At 42.7% G+C, this 17,602-nt stretch overlaps 1 protein-coding gene and 1 pseudogene across 1 annotated transcript in view; one reads left to right on the forward strand and one right to left on the reverse strand.

Annotated features, from left to right (window-relative positions):
• The first annotated feature begins 465 nt into the window (after positions 1-465).
• LOC111981884 (neuferricin-like) lies at positions 466-1,790 on the forward strand (annotated as a pseudogene).
• A 5,879-nt stretch (positions 1,791-7,669) lies between these two features.
• ankfy1 (ankyrin repeat and FYVE domain containing 1) overlaps positions 7,670-17,602 on the reverse strand; it is a 45,504-nt gene continuing 35,571 nt past the window's right edge. Inside the window, 3 exon segments of the mRNA XM_024011080.2 lie at positions 7,670-9,158; positions 9,786-9,876; positions 13,583-13,729. Of these exon segments, the coding sequence (XP_023866848.1) occupies positions 9,026-9,158; positions 9,786-9,876; positions 13,583-13,729 (371 nt within the window). The 3' untranslated portion in view covers positions 7,670-9,025.

Raw genomic sequence — 17,602 nt, forward strand, 5'->3', positions numbered from 1 at the left:
GCTAGCTAACTTAGTTGACTGCTTTGGCTAGTCAAAAAGGACTCCATTTGAAAGTTGCATCATCTTATCCTTTAAGGCTTTAAAAGTGTTCKTACACTGATTTTTGAACATTCAAAGCAACTGGGACGCATCCGTGGCAGGCATTGTTGTCACTTTAGCTTGCAACATAACTTCTGCGTGATAGGAACCCTGAGCACCACCAGCAATCAGTCTACACCACTGAGCACACACCCGGTGTTACTATGACAACTGACTGCTGTCTGAACACATGCAAATCCAATTTGTCACTTGTCTCTTGCTGTTTTGGACAGTCAGTATTCCAAAACGGATTTTTTTTAAATGATTTGAGCTTTAAGGCCTGCAGTGAGAACAAGCATTAAATGTACACAAAAACATGTACAAGATTATATAGCAAATACACTTCAAAAGATACACACAGATTTTGSCAGACTTGTGAATTAATGTAATGCTGCATCTCCGGCCTTTGTCACTGGGGACTTTACAGATACCAGTCTGACTGATGATGTGTCCAGTCTGACCTCTGCTCAGGTGGTGTCCCTGTAAGACTGGCTGACCTTCTATCACAAGGACTACAAGCCTATGGGTGGGTATCAATGCCTGTAGGCCATCGTATCTTCATACGAGGGTCCCATGCATGGTCCATTTGACCAATGAACTTTTGTCATGGAAACTAGCACAGTTGATATTATTGCACTCAATACTAGCCTGGGTACCGGTCTGTTAATAATGCAGTCTTGCCAACTCCTTATGGAATTGTGATGCATTTGCAAGCAGTGGAGTGCAATGATACTTATTGAACAGACTGGTACCCAGGCTAGTTCATTACATACATGAAAATAAGGTTCAAAGGCCCTCGCAGACAACCCGAGAACCGAGTTTGGAAAACCCTGTGTTAAACCAAAAGGACAAGAATATACAGAGAATCCTTTGACAGTTGTGAGATTCAAGTCCTCCCTCTGTGATATGCTGCAGGCAGACTGGTGGGGGCAGTTCTACAGTGACGGTGGAGAGCCCACAGAGGCCCTGCTGCAGGTGGAGGCAGCCCTAGAGGAGGGGCAGACACTCAAGGACCAAGCCCAGGCTGAGAAGTAACACCTCCCAGCCTGCAACTCAGAGTGGAGCGCTGCCAGGAGAGGACGGGTCTGGTGCTCCACCAAGAGGTACTGACATCATGGTGCACAGAGAAACTTTGTGCATGTTTGACATTGCAGTCGGCAGTGCAGGCGACTACCGACTGATTGATCTAMAAATCACCCTGAATCATAAGTACCTACTCTTTTATATGTAGATCAGTCAGTAACAATCAACAATATACCATTGATTTGATGTTCTCGACCACGGCCATTGTATTTACTAGCCTAAGGTTGATGGTGGCAATGTGTGCGGGCCCTAACATGCTGAAGGATATCATACACTAGGGGGCGCTAACTCAAGCCTAAATAACATTAATCGTTGCCTCCTATCAACTAGTATGGATAGAAGCATTCACAGCCATCATAGAGATCAGTCTATGCTCTGGAAGCATTACTAGGGAAGTGTGTTTTTAAGCATGTAGCTCTGATTTGACTKTCCTTTTCTCTCCTCAGTGGTGGAGTGCAGAGATACTCGGCCGGCGTACCGAGGGTACTGTCTCCTGGCTCGGGCAGCTCTCACTGTGTGTGTCCAGAACTCCTCCACAGTGAAAACCCCTAACATCCAGGATTATGAGGGCTGCCCGCCCCCACGCTGAGTCATGTTCCTCCGTCAGAGAGGTAGAGGGCGGAGGTTAGCAAAAAGGGGCTCTGGTTGAAGGCTGGGCCACCTCACACAAGGACTATCTACAAGGGCCTTACAAGTGGGGGGGGGAGTATTTTAGTCAGGCCACCAATTGTGCAAGTCTTCCCACTTAAGAAGATGAGAGAGGCCTGTAATTTTCATCATAGGTACACTTCAACTATGAAGACAAAATCAGGAATAAAAAAGGGGAAGCATCTACACTTGGTAGGATTTTTAAATGAATTTATCTTGCCAAATTATGGTGGAAAATAAGTATTTGGTCAATAACAAAAGTGTTATTCTCAAATTACTTTGTGTATAATATCCCTTGGGAATGACAGATGGTAAACGTTGTGGTCTGCTAAGTCTTCATCAGGATTTTCACACGCCACTTGTTGTCACGTTGCCTGACCTGTTTCTGATTAGTTTTTCGTATGTGTTAGTTGGTCAGGACGTGAGTTGGTGGCGGAGTCTTTGTTTTTCTGTTCTATGTTGGTTAAGGTACACTAATTGGTGGCTCAAGATTAGAGGTCAGGTGCGTTTTTCTCCTCTGATTGTGAATCATTAGTATGGTAGGTTGTTGTCAACATTGTTTGGTCTTGGGTGGTTGTCTTCCGTGTCTGTGCACCACACGGGACTGTAGCGTTTGTTCGTTCGTTTGTTATAGTCTGTACCTGTTCCTACGTTCTTCTGTGTTATATGTAAGTTCTCATGGTTTAGGTCAGTCTACGTTCGCTTTTTGCTTATTTTTGTAATCCTGTCCAACGTGTTTGTTTTCGTGTTTCGTCGTTTGCTTTAATAAATCTATTATGTTATTCCACAACCCGCTGCATTTTGGTCCCCGATCCTCCTCTCCTCGTCGTGAGGAGGACGACGTAGAATGCCGTTACAACTGTTGCTATGGTATTTTGGCCCATTCCTCCATGCAGATATCCTCTAGAGCAGTGAATGTTTTGGGGTGTTGCTGGCACCACAGACTTTCAACTCCCTCAAAGATTTTCTATGGGGTTGAGATCTGGAGACTGGCTAGGCCACTCCAAGTACGCTTAATGCTTCTTACGAAGCCACTCCTTCGTTGCCGAGGCGGGGGTGTTGGGATCATTGTCATGCTGAAAGCACCCAGCCACGTTCACCTTCAATGCCCTTGACTGATGGAGGAGGTTTTCACTCAAAATCTCACGATACATGGCCCATTCATTCTTTCCTTTACACGGATCAGTCCGTCCTGGTCCCTTTGCAGAAAAATCAGCCCCAAAGCATGATGTTTCCCACCCCATGCTTCACCAGTAGTATGGTGCGTTCTTTGGATGCAACTCAGCATTCTTTGTCCTCCAAACACGACAGTGTTGAGTTTTACCAAAAAGTTCTATTTTGGTTTCATTCTGACCATTGATATTCTCCCATCTTCTCTTCTGGATCATCCAAATGCTCTCTAGCAACTTCAGACGGGCCTGACAGTGTACTGGCTTAAGCAGGGGGTCACGTTCTGGCACTGTGGGATTTGAGTCCCTGGCGCGTAGTGTGTTAACTGATGGTAGGCTTTGTTACTTTGGTCCCAGCTCTCTGCAGGTCACTTCACTAGGTCCCCCCGTGTTGGTTCTGGGATTTTTGCTCACCGTTCTTGTGATCATTTTGACCCCCACGGGGTGAGATCTTGCGTGGAGCCCCAGATCGAGGGAGATTTATCAGTGGTCTTGTATATGTCTTCCATTTCCTAATAATTGCTCCCACAGTTGATTTCTTCAACCAAGCTGCTTACCTATTGCAGATTCAGTCTTCCCAGCCTGGTGCAGGTCTACAAATTTGTTTCTGGTGTCCTTTGACAGCTCTTTGGTCTTGGCCATAGTGGAGTTTGGAGTGTGACTGTTGAGGTTGTGGACAGGTGTCTTTTATACTGATAACAAATTTCAAACAGGTGCCATTAATACAGGTAACGAGTGGAGGACAGAGGAGCCTTAAAGAATAAGTTACAGGTCTGTGAGAGCCAGAAATCTTGCTTGTTTGTAGGTGACCATTACTTATTTTCACCATTAATTTGCAAATAAATTAATAAAAAATCCTACACATGTGATTTTCTGGATTTTCTTTTCTCATTTTGTCTGTCATAGTTGAAGTGTACTTATGATGAAAATTACAGGCCTCATCTTTTAAGATGGGGAGAACTTGCACAATTGGTGGGCTGACTAAATACTTTTTTGCCCCACTGTATATACTGTTATTCTAAAACTTCCCAAGAGTTCTGAATTAGAATTACTGGGTATCTGATTGTCAGTTTGAAGATAACCTCTGTTGAATGGCTTCTTTTCTTTATGTATGTACATTTTAGTTTAATTAATATGCAATATGTCAATTAATTGCAAGTGCAAATGGCCAAATACTGTACACTCAATAATTAGGAATAGAAGGGAAATGTTTTAATACTACACTGAACAAAATATAAATGCCACATGTAAAGTGTTGGGCCCATGTTTCATGAGCTGAAATGAAATATCCCAGAAATGTTCTATGCACAAATAGTGTATTTCTCCCATTTTGTGCAAAAATGTGTATTTAATCCGTTAGTGAGCATTTCTCCTTTGCCAAGATAATCCATCCACCTGACAGGTGTGGCATATCAAGAAGCTGATTAAACAGCATGATCATTACACAGGTGCAACTTGTGCTGGAGATAAGTGCAAATGGTGTAACTGTTCGCTGCTCTGGCACCCCAATGGTGGAACAAACTCCCCCACGACGCCAGGTCAGCGGAGTCAATCACCACCTTCCGGAAACACCACCTCTTTAAGGAATACCTAGGATAGGATAAAGTAATCCTTCTACCCCCCCCCCCCCCCCCCTTAAAAGAATTAGATGCACTATTGTAAAGTGGTTGTTCCACTGGATATCATAAGGTGAATGCACCAACTTGTAAGTCGCTCTGGATAAGAGTGTCTGCTTAAATGACTTAAATGTAAATGTGCTGGAGATAATAAAAGGCCATTAATGTGCAGTTTTGTCACGGCACAATGCCACAGATGTCTCAAGTTGAGGGATCATGCAATTGGCATGCTGACTGCAGGAATTGAATGTTAATTTCTCTAGCATAAGCCGCCTCCAAAGTCATTTTAGAGAATTTGGCAGTACGTYCAACCAGCCTCACAACCGCAGACCACGTGTACGGCATCTTGTTGGCGAGCGGTTTACAGATGTCAACGTTGTGAACAGAGTGCCCCATGTTGGCGTGGGGTTGTTATGGGCAGGCATTAGCAACGGACAACGAGCACAAATGCATTTTGTCGATAGCAATTTGAATGCACATGGATACCGTGACGAGATCCTGAGGACCATTGTCACGCCATTCATCCGCCGCCATCACCTCATATTTCAGCATGATAAAGCACGGCTCCATGTCGCAAGGATCTGTACACAATTCCTGGAAGCTGAAAATGTCAAAGTTTTTCCATGCCCTGCATACTCACCAGACTTGTCACCCATTGAGCTTGTTTGGGATGCTCTGGATAAACAGCGTGTTCCAGTTCCCGCCAATATACTTTGCAGATACATTGAAGAGTGGGACAACATGCCACAGGCCACAATCAACAGCCTGATCAACTGCTGCATGAGGCAAATAGTGGTCACACCAGATACTGACTGGATTTCTGAGCCATGCCCCTCTTTTCAATTCAGATAATAAAAATGCATTGGTCACATACACATGATTAGCATATGTTAATGCTAGTGTAGTGATATGCTTGTATTTTTATTTGGGGGGGGGGGGTCTGAACAACAGACACATATCTATATTTCCAGTCATGTGAAATCCATAGATTACAGCCTAATGAATTTATTTCAATTGACTGATTTCCTTATATGAACTGTAACTCAGTAAAATATTTKAAATTGTCATGYGTTTGTATTTTTCTTCAATACACCACACACAGAAATAACCATGTTTTATAAAACATGTTCGTACTTCCAACTAACTGGTAATTGTCAGAGGATATTCATTTGTGGTTAAGACAAAGGACAGGAGCGAACATGTGCCATGAAGTTGTACTTAAACATGTCTTGGACTAGCTGATTTTAGCAACACGGGTGTATTTAAATACACTAGCATTGCTCCCAATCGTAATAGTTGGCACAAAAACAGTCCCCGGGAACCTAGAAGTTAAATACAATTCCATTTAAAAACTTACTGTACCGGTGGGCAGGAAAGTTGGTCATTATGATGGGTGAATGAGACAATAGCTCAAGGATCGTATTATTAAACAGACTCACCGATCACTGTACCTGTACACAGCCCATCTGTAAATAGCATACCCAACTACCTCATCCCCATACTGTTATTTATTTTTTTGCTCTTTTGCACCCCAGTATCACTACTTGCACATCATCATGTGCACATCTATCACCCCAGTGTTAATGCTAAATTGTAATTATTTCAGCACTATGGAGTATTTATTGCCTTACCTCCCTAACCTTACATTTGCACACACTGTACATAGATTTTTCTTTTGTGTTGTTTTTGTCGCACTGCTTTGCTTTATCTTGGCCAGGTCGCAGTTGTAAACGAGAACTTGTTCTCAACTGGCCTACCTGGTTAAATAAAGGTGCAATAAAAATTATATTTCAAAAATTAAACAGACTTGCCAAACGTGGGTCTGTTGTCGACCCACTTCCTCTCTAACCTCATGTCAAAAATAAAAGTCCCCCAAAATGTATTCCTTTATTGTCCACATGGCACATGTACAGGACTTTTATTTTGACATAACATAAGCAGAATGGAAGTTGGTCAACAAGAAACCCACGTTTGGAAAGTCCTTTTGATAATACGATCCTTTAGATATTTTCTCAAATTAACCCCATCATCCTGCCCAATCATCCTGCCCACCGGCATAGTAAATTGAAATGGAATTGTATTTAACTTCTGGCTTCCCGCTCACTGTTTTTGTGCAACCCAATACAATTGAGAGAAATGCTAGTCTATGCTAAATACACTCACGTTGCTAAAAGCAGCTAGTCTTGGACATGTTTTTATTTAAAGTACAGAGCAAAAAACAATATCCTGTTCTTATTTTGATGACCTTTATGTAAAGTCGTCCTCCCTTTCACAAGGAAGAAACAGGCTAGATATCTGAGCATACTGAAACAATGTGCATAAAAGATTAGAGGCAAATATTTCAGTTGTCACAATTACAAAAAAAGCTAACTGCATTAAGTACAAAACAGTTGTAGTGGTCAAAAATATTATACATTTATCTGTACAATTTAACAATACCTAGAGCGGACCACTGACTGGCCAGTGGTCACCACCAACTCCTCTCACATTCTCTCCCCTTATGATCAGAAATGTCATGTAATCTTGATAAAGTGCACCTGTTAGGTTTTGAAATCAAGAATCAGAAAAAATAATAAATGGCTTGTTTTCTTGACACAGATGAATAAACCTAGTTCTGGACTTSAAGGCATTAACATTTTAACATTTTCATTGAAATTGCTTTTTAGTCAAGGACTTCACTTAATCTGGTTCGGGGAAACCAGACGGGTAGGTCAAGACAACACCTGAATTGAGGCAATACCAATTGTTACATAAAACAAATCCCCAAGAGGACCTTACTATAGGCCCGGATTAAATGGAATGTACATGTCAGTGATCTGTGTGACAAACATAAATCAGGAGGACTACGATATTATAATAAAAAATGTATACGCTACAAATTAAATGACATGCATAGACAGGCATTTTATCAAACGTATATCAAACGGTCCCGTGTGGCTCAGTTGGTAGAGCATGGCGCTTGCAACGCCAGGGTTGTGGGTTCATTCCCCACGGGGGGACCAGGATGAATATGTATGAACTTTCCAATTTGTAAGTCGCTCTGGATAAGAGCGTCTGCTAAATGACTTAAATGTAAAATGTATAATTTTATAGCGAGGATTATTTTGCATTTGGGACTAACAAAACCTTAAATGGTACAGGTTCTCACCCTTTCCAGTTCTCATGGAAAATACATTGATTAAACTTAGTAGTCCAGTATCTCGTCCCATTTACAGATTAAGTGGTGGTCTATAAATGCTTATGAGGTTGTTTTATGCAGTTACATTGAAATCATGTGAATACAATCTCACTTCCTTTTTTCACTTTTTTTTTTTTTTTTACAAGCAGAGAGCTCACTTCTTTAACCAGTGACAGAGTTAAAATTGAGTGTTTCATTAACATTTTAATCATTGAATCAAAAATGTAATGTTGAAGCATTGATTAAAAAATATATTATTTTGTGTGTGAAAAAGCTGTCGTCCCAACAACAAAAAAACATGATCTGYTTCATAGTAACTCAACTCTATTCCCTTAAAATCCAACACACCGGTCTCTAGTTCTTATTAGAACCAGCCACATAGCCAACAGTAAAAAGTAGAGGGCAAAACAACAAAGTGATCATCTTAAATTGACAGAAGTAGAACAGAGTTGAACACCTGTAAACACTACAACAGAGGGGGTAAACCCAGCCCTGCATCCCAACAATTTATCATTTCTACCAGTGGGCACTGGTGAARTTTTTATAGCAGTCCTTTCTTTAAAATCTATGAAGGGAAGTCGGGAGAAAAGACAAGATTGTGATGCAGGGCAGGTCTTGGAGAGCAGCAGGTGTTTTGCTTTCTGTCTCAGCAGCACAGTGCAGTGATGGATTCATTTGATGAGTGGGCCAGTGAGTGGCTGCTACTGGAGAAATACAGTCTGTTCGTTCTTCAGCTCCCAACAGAGACCAGGGTCTAACCGCTCCTGCAATCTGACACCATTACATGTTCATCACTGATTCTCATGATTCCTTCAAACATTTGATAAATTATATCTGGGGTCAAAACCACGATCAGTCCTTAGTAAGACAATCTGAATAACATCTCCCCTCCCCCMCAACTAGCCCAGTCCTGGAGTCACTGAGCCAGCAAGCGTTTCCTTKAATCCAATTTCACATCATGATTACTTTGATCAAAAAAACAAATTTGATAAATTCTACTTCATAAGTCCTGCTAGAACTTTAACATATTTGTATAGACTGGAATGACTAGTACAGAGGTTGTGGTTCATCCATAACTCTGTCCAATAACTTTCCAGGAAGTTAGACCTGGCTGCTACTGCCGTGCCGCCACCTTTCCTGGTGTTGCCCAGCCCACAGTGCCAGGGTGGTGAGCCAGGCACGGCTGGCACCCCATAACGGGAAGATGAGGGAGGGAGGGTCGGATGGATGGAGGGGCATGCTGTCCGGTGCTGTTAGGACAACCCACCCAGAGTCAGCACGTCGAAGCAGATGTCACAGACCCTCACAGGCTTGTTCAGGTCAAACTTAATGATGGGGATTTCCTTTATGGAACACTTGTGGCAGAGTAAGCGGCCGCAGTGACGGCTGGGTGGAGACAGGGGAGGAGGGAGACAGGGAGCAAGGGGAGGGGGGAGCGGGAAGGAGATGAGTAAGAAGAGCAGAGTGGGGGAGACAGAGAGAGTTAGGTAATTAAAGGTCAACAGGACAGACTTTCACTTCACTTAAAAAGGGGCAATCAGATGTTCAAACGATAAAAGCACCACCCCGCCACTGTCATGGTAAAATAAAATGTAACCACTCAAATTCAGATATAATATTTGACAAAAAATATTTCAAACCTTGTGTGGGAATACTTGGGAAGAGATTTACAAAACAAAAAAAATAAAATCACATGGAGCTGATTTGCTGGTGTTTTTACAGTCTTATGTCCCCAAAAAATGAATAATACAATCACCCGAGAGTCGCCAGTTGGGGAACCCTTSTATAAAAGTATTTGTTTACAATGTAAAACATTGGAGTAAAACAAGCTGATATTTAGGGTTCTGAAGTTCAACCAAGCTCACGGAGGCATTAATAGTGCTATATTACTCAAGAATCAATGGCTATACCATTAATTCATTTATAAGTCAAACAAAATGTTGCAACTGCAGATTGCCCCTTTAAAAAGGACTGAAGCAGTGTTTATTAGGAAACAGTTTTTCCGGTTCTTACCAGTGATGTTTTCTTGTGGTGACTCCAAACTTGGCAGCACATTCATAACAGTTTGAGCCATCACACCACGGGGGCTCTTTGGACAACATATCTAAAACACACAAAAGGTAAAGTTACCTGCGTAACCCTGGTTAYCTGCGTAACCCTGGTTATCTGTGAATATGGGTGAGATGTATCATGTGGGGTTTGCTAGGACCGCCTACTCTATTGGAAGTATCTATCAAAAGCTTCTCTGTTGTAGACAGACTGGTAGCGGTGAATGAGGAGACCCTCACTTCCATAAAAGGAGCCACTTTCCCGCCCTCTGGTTATCCTCAAGCATGCTTCTCTTTCTCACGCTCTGGCAAACAGGAGAATGCGGGATACAGCTCAGTCGTTACCAAAGAACCGGGGTTACGCAAGTAACCTTAAGTTCTCTTTCAAATGCACGTGGGGATATGGCCTACTCCGGTTTGGCAAAGCATCCTCTCCGAAGCCAGGGTAGTCCCAACATCAGCACCCCTCMGGTCCCAAAACTATAGGAGTATGCACCGAGAAGGTGCAGGGACACAACCCATCAGGGAAAAACCTCAAAGTGAGGGAAGCCCAGTACATGCCGCACAAAAACAGTGCACAAGAGGTAAATTCGTCTGCAGGAGAGCGCTCTTCAAGGCCCCTCCGAAAGCCAACACCCATGCCATTATAAATAAATATAAATRTTCCCCATGACCCAGCAGGATATAGTCGAAAAGAGAACGATTAGGTTTCCCCATGCCTTGTTGTATAGAGTAGCAGTGCCCTCTGTCGGGAAAATTGGAGCGGTGCATACCAAAACTGGCTAGACTGACAGTCATAGCGCCATAGCAGTCAGAGGCAAAAGGCCATAGGCACGGGGAAAAAGAGCCACAGTGGATGGCGAAAAAGATTGCCTTACTGCTCCATGTGTCGGTGAGACCGGAGGGAGTGCTGACATGCTGACTTCTACCACAGGCTTTAACCTGAGAAGGCCCTGGGGGGAGAGCTTGAGGGAGGCAGGCAGGCAGGCACTCGGGGGAGGACACACAAAGTGCGTCTACTCCATTCTCTCATATGAGCACGGTTATAAAAGTGAGCTTCTGCACAGATACGTTTTTTTCCTTAACGCAGCTCTGCATTCCCACATCTGCGAAACTCGGAGTGGAAGGAGTAGCAACCGTTAAACCCAAAGAGAAAGAGGGTAGGGCAGAAAGCCGTAGACCTTGCACCACTAGCTTCCTCAGCCACAAGGGCTGCGCCCAAGGTTGGCCGACCCTTAACTTCCTTAGGAGGGTTAGAGGGGTGGATCCTTGATACGGCTGCAGTGTAAAACTGCTTCCCTACAGGTTTGAACTGGTTCAGGGGCCTAGCCTGAGTTTTGGCAGACTGTTGTGTTGCAGAGGACCTCATTCCCCCAAGGCCAGCTCTTTGTTCCCTGCCAGCTGTGAGCAAGATGCAGGAACCAACAGGCTGCCACAGGGGCCCAGGTCTGCGGAGCAGAAGAAGTTGAAGTCTTCGCCACCTTTCTTGCACATTTCACACTTCTGCCACATGGCGGCGACTTTTGTTGTTGGCTATGACTGATATTTACTTCTGGAGGCTGTTCTATTAGGCACGGAGTGGAGACGGTGCTTGTTGGCGACTAACATTGAACTCACTCAGCCTTGGTTTGAATCTCAAAAAGGTGCAGAGGGCACAACTGAACGTTATGTAAACTATACCAGACAGCCAAGTGGTAAAGCCAGCCTTGCCCCGTTAGCTAGCTGTTTCAAGCCATCTCGTGGACCAGATCATCACCTAGCAGGGCCGTCTCATTAAGCACAACGCAATCAATGCTAGGCAAACTAAATACCAGAGCCAAGCTAGCAATAGCCAGACTGCTAACACCAGCTAGCTAACCAGTGAGGTCTAGTAGACTGGCCAAGCACAGGCCGGTACTCAGTAAAATCTCACTCGCAGGACTTGTTAGAGAATTTCCCATTGCAGGGGCCATAACTCTGGAGTAAAAGCATTGCATAACTGGGTTATGCGTGCTAGTCAACGCTTAGCCATGAGGCTTTCGGTGTTGCTAGCTAGTGTTCACTCACCTAGCTGGTGAATGGCCGAGCTAGCCAGCACCACGTTAGCCAAAGACAACCGAGTGAATAGCGTTGTTTCTTCGGGTTTGAGAGTTTCTTTTTACCATAGGACTGTAAGGTGTAGCTGGTCAGTTTAGCCAATGAAAGCGAGTGAACGTTAGGTGTACTAAAACGAGAGAAGCAAGCTTTTCAGCATTGCTGCAAATTAGCCTTGACAGGCGTGAGCTACTTCATTAGATGCCTCGCGACTAATGGCTAGCTGAAGTGAGCACTATGTATGAATGCTATAGCCGTGAGGCTAGTGTMGGCGTTAGCTAGCTAGCAACCACCTCGTGAGGCTAAGGGTAATCTACAGCTAGTATAGTGCTATCCGAAAGGAACAGCATGGGTGCATTGTTCGAAATCGGGCTGAAAATCTCCACAACCATAATGCCGTGAGACTAAACCAGTCAGTCGAGTCAACACAAAAGAGTGAACATAGGTTGTACCAAACGAGAGAAGGGAGCTAGCAATACTATGGTCTGTGCAGGTAGGGAACTCGTTTCTGCGTTATCTAGCCATGCTAATGCATTCGTATGTGTAGGTAGGAATGATAGTGTGGTTAGCTTGCTTTCCAGCGAGCTAGCCACTGTAAGATAGCTAGTTAAAAGCCTCGTGGCTAATGCTAGCTGGGGTGAGCATAGTAATGCGCACGCTAGCATCTACCTCGTGGCTAAGGAATGCTGTATCTAGCATAGTGCTAGCCGAAGGGAACCGCATGGGGGCAGTTCAATTTCGGGTAGGTATTCTCCCACGACTGCAGTGTCGTGAGGTTAGCCAGTCGCTCTAGTTAATACAAACAAATAAACTTAGGTTAAACGAGACAAGAGAAGGGAGCTAGCAATATTACCGTGTTGCAGGTAGTAATGCTGGTGTGGTTAGCTTTCCTGGGGCGTTAGCTAACTAGCAGCTACATTGTGGCGAGCTCAGTGTTGGCTGAAGGAAACCGCGTTGGGGCAGAGTTGGCCTTCAGATTGTGCTCCCGCGACCGACGGAGCCTTGAGGCAGAGACGGTCGGTCTAGTTAACACAACGGGTAAACGTAGGTTAAACTAGACAAGAGAAGGGAGCTAGCAATGCCACCATGTTGCAGGTAGGGTATTCTAGTGAAGTTAGCTTAACTCTCAGCGAGCTAGCCATGTTAGCCTTGCAGCGTGGGCTAACTGAGTCTCAATAGCTATCCGTGAGACAGAAGTAGAAAAGKAATTTCTACATRAAAAAAAAACCTTAAGATTAGTACTCAACCAGCGATATCCTTCACGGTTCACTTGTAAGCAGATTAAGCAGGCAAACAGGTATCCAACCGATATGAGGAGAGCTAGAGTRCTGAGGAAGAGAAGCAATAAAAAACAGAGGGTGGGAGAGTGGCTCTTTTTGATAGATATTCCCAAGAGAGAAGGCAGTCCTAGCGATACATCGAAACGAGTATTTGAAAGCGAACACAATGAGAATTGCTCCCCTTCTTCTTAAAAACACCTATTAAAATTGTACCGACCGTGACGATCATGATTAATGCATGGATCAAAAGATCAAATAAACTCTTCTCTATGCTTAACTGATATATAACTACTGTAAACTACGGACTGTATTCTTATGAACTGTACTCTATGCTGAACTACTGTACAACAAACCAATTGCAGTGAATAGCATATCTATTCAAGGAGTACACCAGGACCAAGCGTCTCACCTAGAAGGCGGAAGAGCAGCTGCTTGGTGGCTACTTGGTAGTTGAAGATGTTGATTCCCTGGTTGTTGTTGAGGCCCATACGAGCTCCAGACCTCACAATGGCACGACAGAGGTTAGCATTGCCCTTCATGTAGGCCAGCAACAGAACTGAGGAACAAAAATGTTTGATGTTATTCTTTAGAACAGGGGTGTCAAACATATGGCCAGCGGGGCAGATCCCGCRGGTGGTTTGAGCAAAACATTTATTTTCTGCCATTGAAATGACTTAAACCAAATTGAAACGAAGTATAAATGATAATGGATCTACCTACATTTATAGTCTTCATTCTGTCCAACTTGCTAAGAGTCATTGAAACGAAAGCTAGACAGTCAGGGGAGCATCAAATCCCAAAAGCGAAGGAAAGAGGACTAGTTTTAGCTCATTTTGACCGTGRGGAAATATAATACATTTTATGTTTGAAACCACTGTTCTAATGAATAACATCTTAACATCAGTAAGAACAAGAAAGAGGAGAGAGCACACCTCCATCCACATCAACAGGGCTGTAGTGAAGCGGATCGAGAGCTTCAAGTTCCTTGGCATCCACATCACTAAGGAGTTAACATGGTAGACAAACACCCGCACAGTCATTAAGAGGGCATGACAGCGCCTCTTCCCCCACAGGGGGCTGAAAAGATTTGGCATGGGCCCTTAGATCCTCAAGAAGTTCTACAGCTGCACCGTCGAGAGAATCTTGCTTGGCTGCATCACCGCTTGGTATGGCAAATGCACCACCCTCGATGGCAAAGCGCTACAGAGGGTGGTGCAGACAGCCTATTACATCACTGGGGCARAGCTCCCTGCCATCCAGGACCTCTATATCAGGCGGTTCAAGTGTAAGATCAGAACAATTGCCAAAGACTCCAGACAACCAAGCCATAGACTGTTCACTTTGCTACCGTCCGGTAAACAGTACCGGAGCATCAGCTTTCGGACCAACAGGCTGCGAGACAGCTTCTATCCCCATAAGACTGTTAAATAGCCATAAGACTACTAAAAATAGTTAAAGGTAGAATGTGCAGATATCGTTAAGCAAGTTCCTTGTTGCTAAAATTCTAATAGTTCACCTTATTTCAATTTATGCGACAAAACAAGCAGTCGTGTAGAGAATCATTGTACCATCTAAACTGCTGTGAAATATATTTTCCATAACCAAAAATATTATATTTTCAGCTGTTTGAAGCTGGTGTACAAAACCGAAAGTGAAACAAGCACGGGAAGCATAGAAATAGCACACATTGAACAGATCTACTGCTTCTTAGACTTGCCTTCATAGAAAATGACAAATCAATAAATCACATTCCTATGTGAATTTGGTCGGGTCGCCCAAAAAGTTACATATTGCAGCTTTGATCAATGGTTACCCGGACTATTTGCACTGACCCTATCTTGCAGTGACTATGCACACTAACAAGACTATATACAGTGCCTTCAGAAAGTATTCACACCCCTTGAGTTYYCCCACATTTTGTTGTGTTACAGCATGAATTTAAAACCGATTAAATTGTGTCACTGATCGACACACAATACCCCATAATGTCAAAGTGGAATTTTGTTGGTAGACATTTTTGGAATGTAAAGATACCTTAATATAAAATGAAAAGTAAAAKTGAGTCGCCCAGTAAAATTCTACTTGAGTAAAAGTACATATAATTTAAAAAAATCCTTATATTAAGCAAACCAGACTGTACAATGTTATTGTTTTTTACATTTACGGATAGCCAGTGGTACACTCCAACACGCAGACATAATTTACAAACAAAGCATTTGTGTTTAGTGAGTCCGCCAGATCAGAGGCAGTACGGATGTTCTCTTGATAAATGTGTGAATTGAACCATTTTCTGTCCTTCTAAGCATTCAAAATGTAACGAGTACTTTTGGGTGTCAGGGAAAATGTGTAAAGTACATTMTTTTCTTTAAGAATGAAGTAAAAAGTAAAGTGAAGTAAAAGTCAAAGTTGTCAAAAATAAATAGTAAAGTACAGATACACCAAAAAACGAATGAAGTAGTACTTTAAAGTATTTTTACTTAAAACTTCTTATGGCTGCAATCCCGCTACCGGGATCGATATGACAACAGCCAGTGAAAGTGCAGGGCGCCAAATTCAAACAACAGAAATCTCATAATTAAAATTCCTCAAACATACATGTGTCTTATATCATTTTAAAGGTAATCTTGTTGTTAATCCCACCAAAGTGTCCGATTTCAAATCTGCTTTTCAGCGAAAGCACTACAAACAATTATGTTAGGTCACCACCAAACCACAATTTCCAGCGAAAGATAGCAGTCAGAAAAAGCAGAAATAGAGATAAAATGAATCACTAACCTTTGATTATCTTCATCAGATGACACTCATAGGACTTCATGTTACACAATACATGCATGTTTTGTTTGATAAAGTTYATATTTATAACAACAAATCTGAGTTTACATTGGCGCGTAACATTCACTAGTTCCAAAAACATCAACTGATTTTGCATAGCCACATCGTTTCAACAGAAATACTCATCATAAATGTAGATGATAATACAAGTTATACACATGGAATTATAGATATACCTCTCCTTAATGCAACCGCTGTGTCAGATTTCAAAAAAACTTTACGGAAAAAGCAAATCATGCAATAATCTGAGACGGAGCTCAGAACAATAGCCAAATTAGCCACAATGTTGGGGTCAACAGAAACCAGAAAATACATGATAAATGTTTCCTTACCTTTGATGAACTTCATCAGAATGCAGTCCTAGGAATCYCAGGTCCACAATAAATGCTTGATTTGTTCGATAATGTCCGTTATTTATGTCCAATTAGCTACTTTGGTTAGCGCGTTTGGTAAACAATTCCAAAGTCACAAAGCGCGTCCACTATAACGTGACGAAATGTCCAAAAGTTCCATAACAGTCAGTAGAAACATGTCAAATGATGTACTGAATCAATCTTTAGAATGTTGTTAACATACATCTTGAATAACGTTTCAACCGGAGAATTAGATTGACTTCAGTTGAGCAATGGAACGGAGATGCCGATCACGTGAACGCGCGTGGTCAGCTCGTGGCAGTGGTGACTAATTCCTGTCTCCTTCGGCCCCCCYTYMMMWTWRRRKYMWYMRRMMAARKTYWWWTKRMYKKTKRMMWYTACTGGAAGCCGTAGGAAGTGAAAACTCATCCATATCTCGCTGTAATTTCAATGAGAGCTTGGTTGAAAATCTAGCACCCTCAGAAAAAATCCGGAACAGGAAGTGGAACTTCTCAGGTTTTTGCCTGCCATATGAGTTCTGTTATACTCACAGACATAATTCAAACAGTTTTAGAAACTTCAGAGTGTTTTCTATCCAATACTAATAATAATATGCAAATATTAGCAACTATGACTGAGGAGCAGGCCGTTTCCTCTGTGCACCTTTCATCCAAGCTACTCAATACTGCCCCTGCAGCCATAAGAAGTTAAGTACTTTATGCCACTGAATGCCTTTGGACAATAATTATTCAACCCCTTTGTAATGGCAAGCCTAAATAAACTTCAGGAGTAAATATACTCTTAACAAATCACGTAATAAAAGTTGCATGGACTCATTCTGTGTTCAATAATAGCGGTTAACATGATTTTTGAGCAACTACCTCATCTCTGTACACCACACATACAACCATCTGTAAGGTCCCTCAATAAAGCAGTGAATTTAGAGCACAGATTTAAGCACAAAGTCCAGGGAGGTTTCTCAATGCCTTGCAAAGAACGACACCAATTGGTGGATGTGATTTTTATTTTATTTTAAAATAAGCAGACGCTGAGCATGTTGAAGTTATTAATTAGGCTTTGGATGGTGTATCAACACACCCAGTCACTACAATGATAAAGGTGTCCTTCCTATCTTGCAGGAGAGTAACGAAACTGCTTAGGGATTTAACATAAGACCAATTGGTGATTTTAAAACAGTTACAGAGTTTAATAGTCGTGATAAGAAAACTAAGGATGGATCAACA

This window comes from Salvelinus sp. IW2-2015, linkage group LG20 (genome assembly GCF_002910315.2).
Source record: "Salvelinus sp. IW2-2015 linkage group LG20, ASM291031v2, whole genome shotgun sequence".
Taxonomy (NCBI): Eukaryota; Metazoa; Chordata; class Actinopteri; order Salmoniformes; family Salmonidae; genus Salvelinus; species Salvelinus sp. IW2-2015.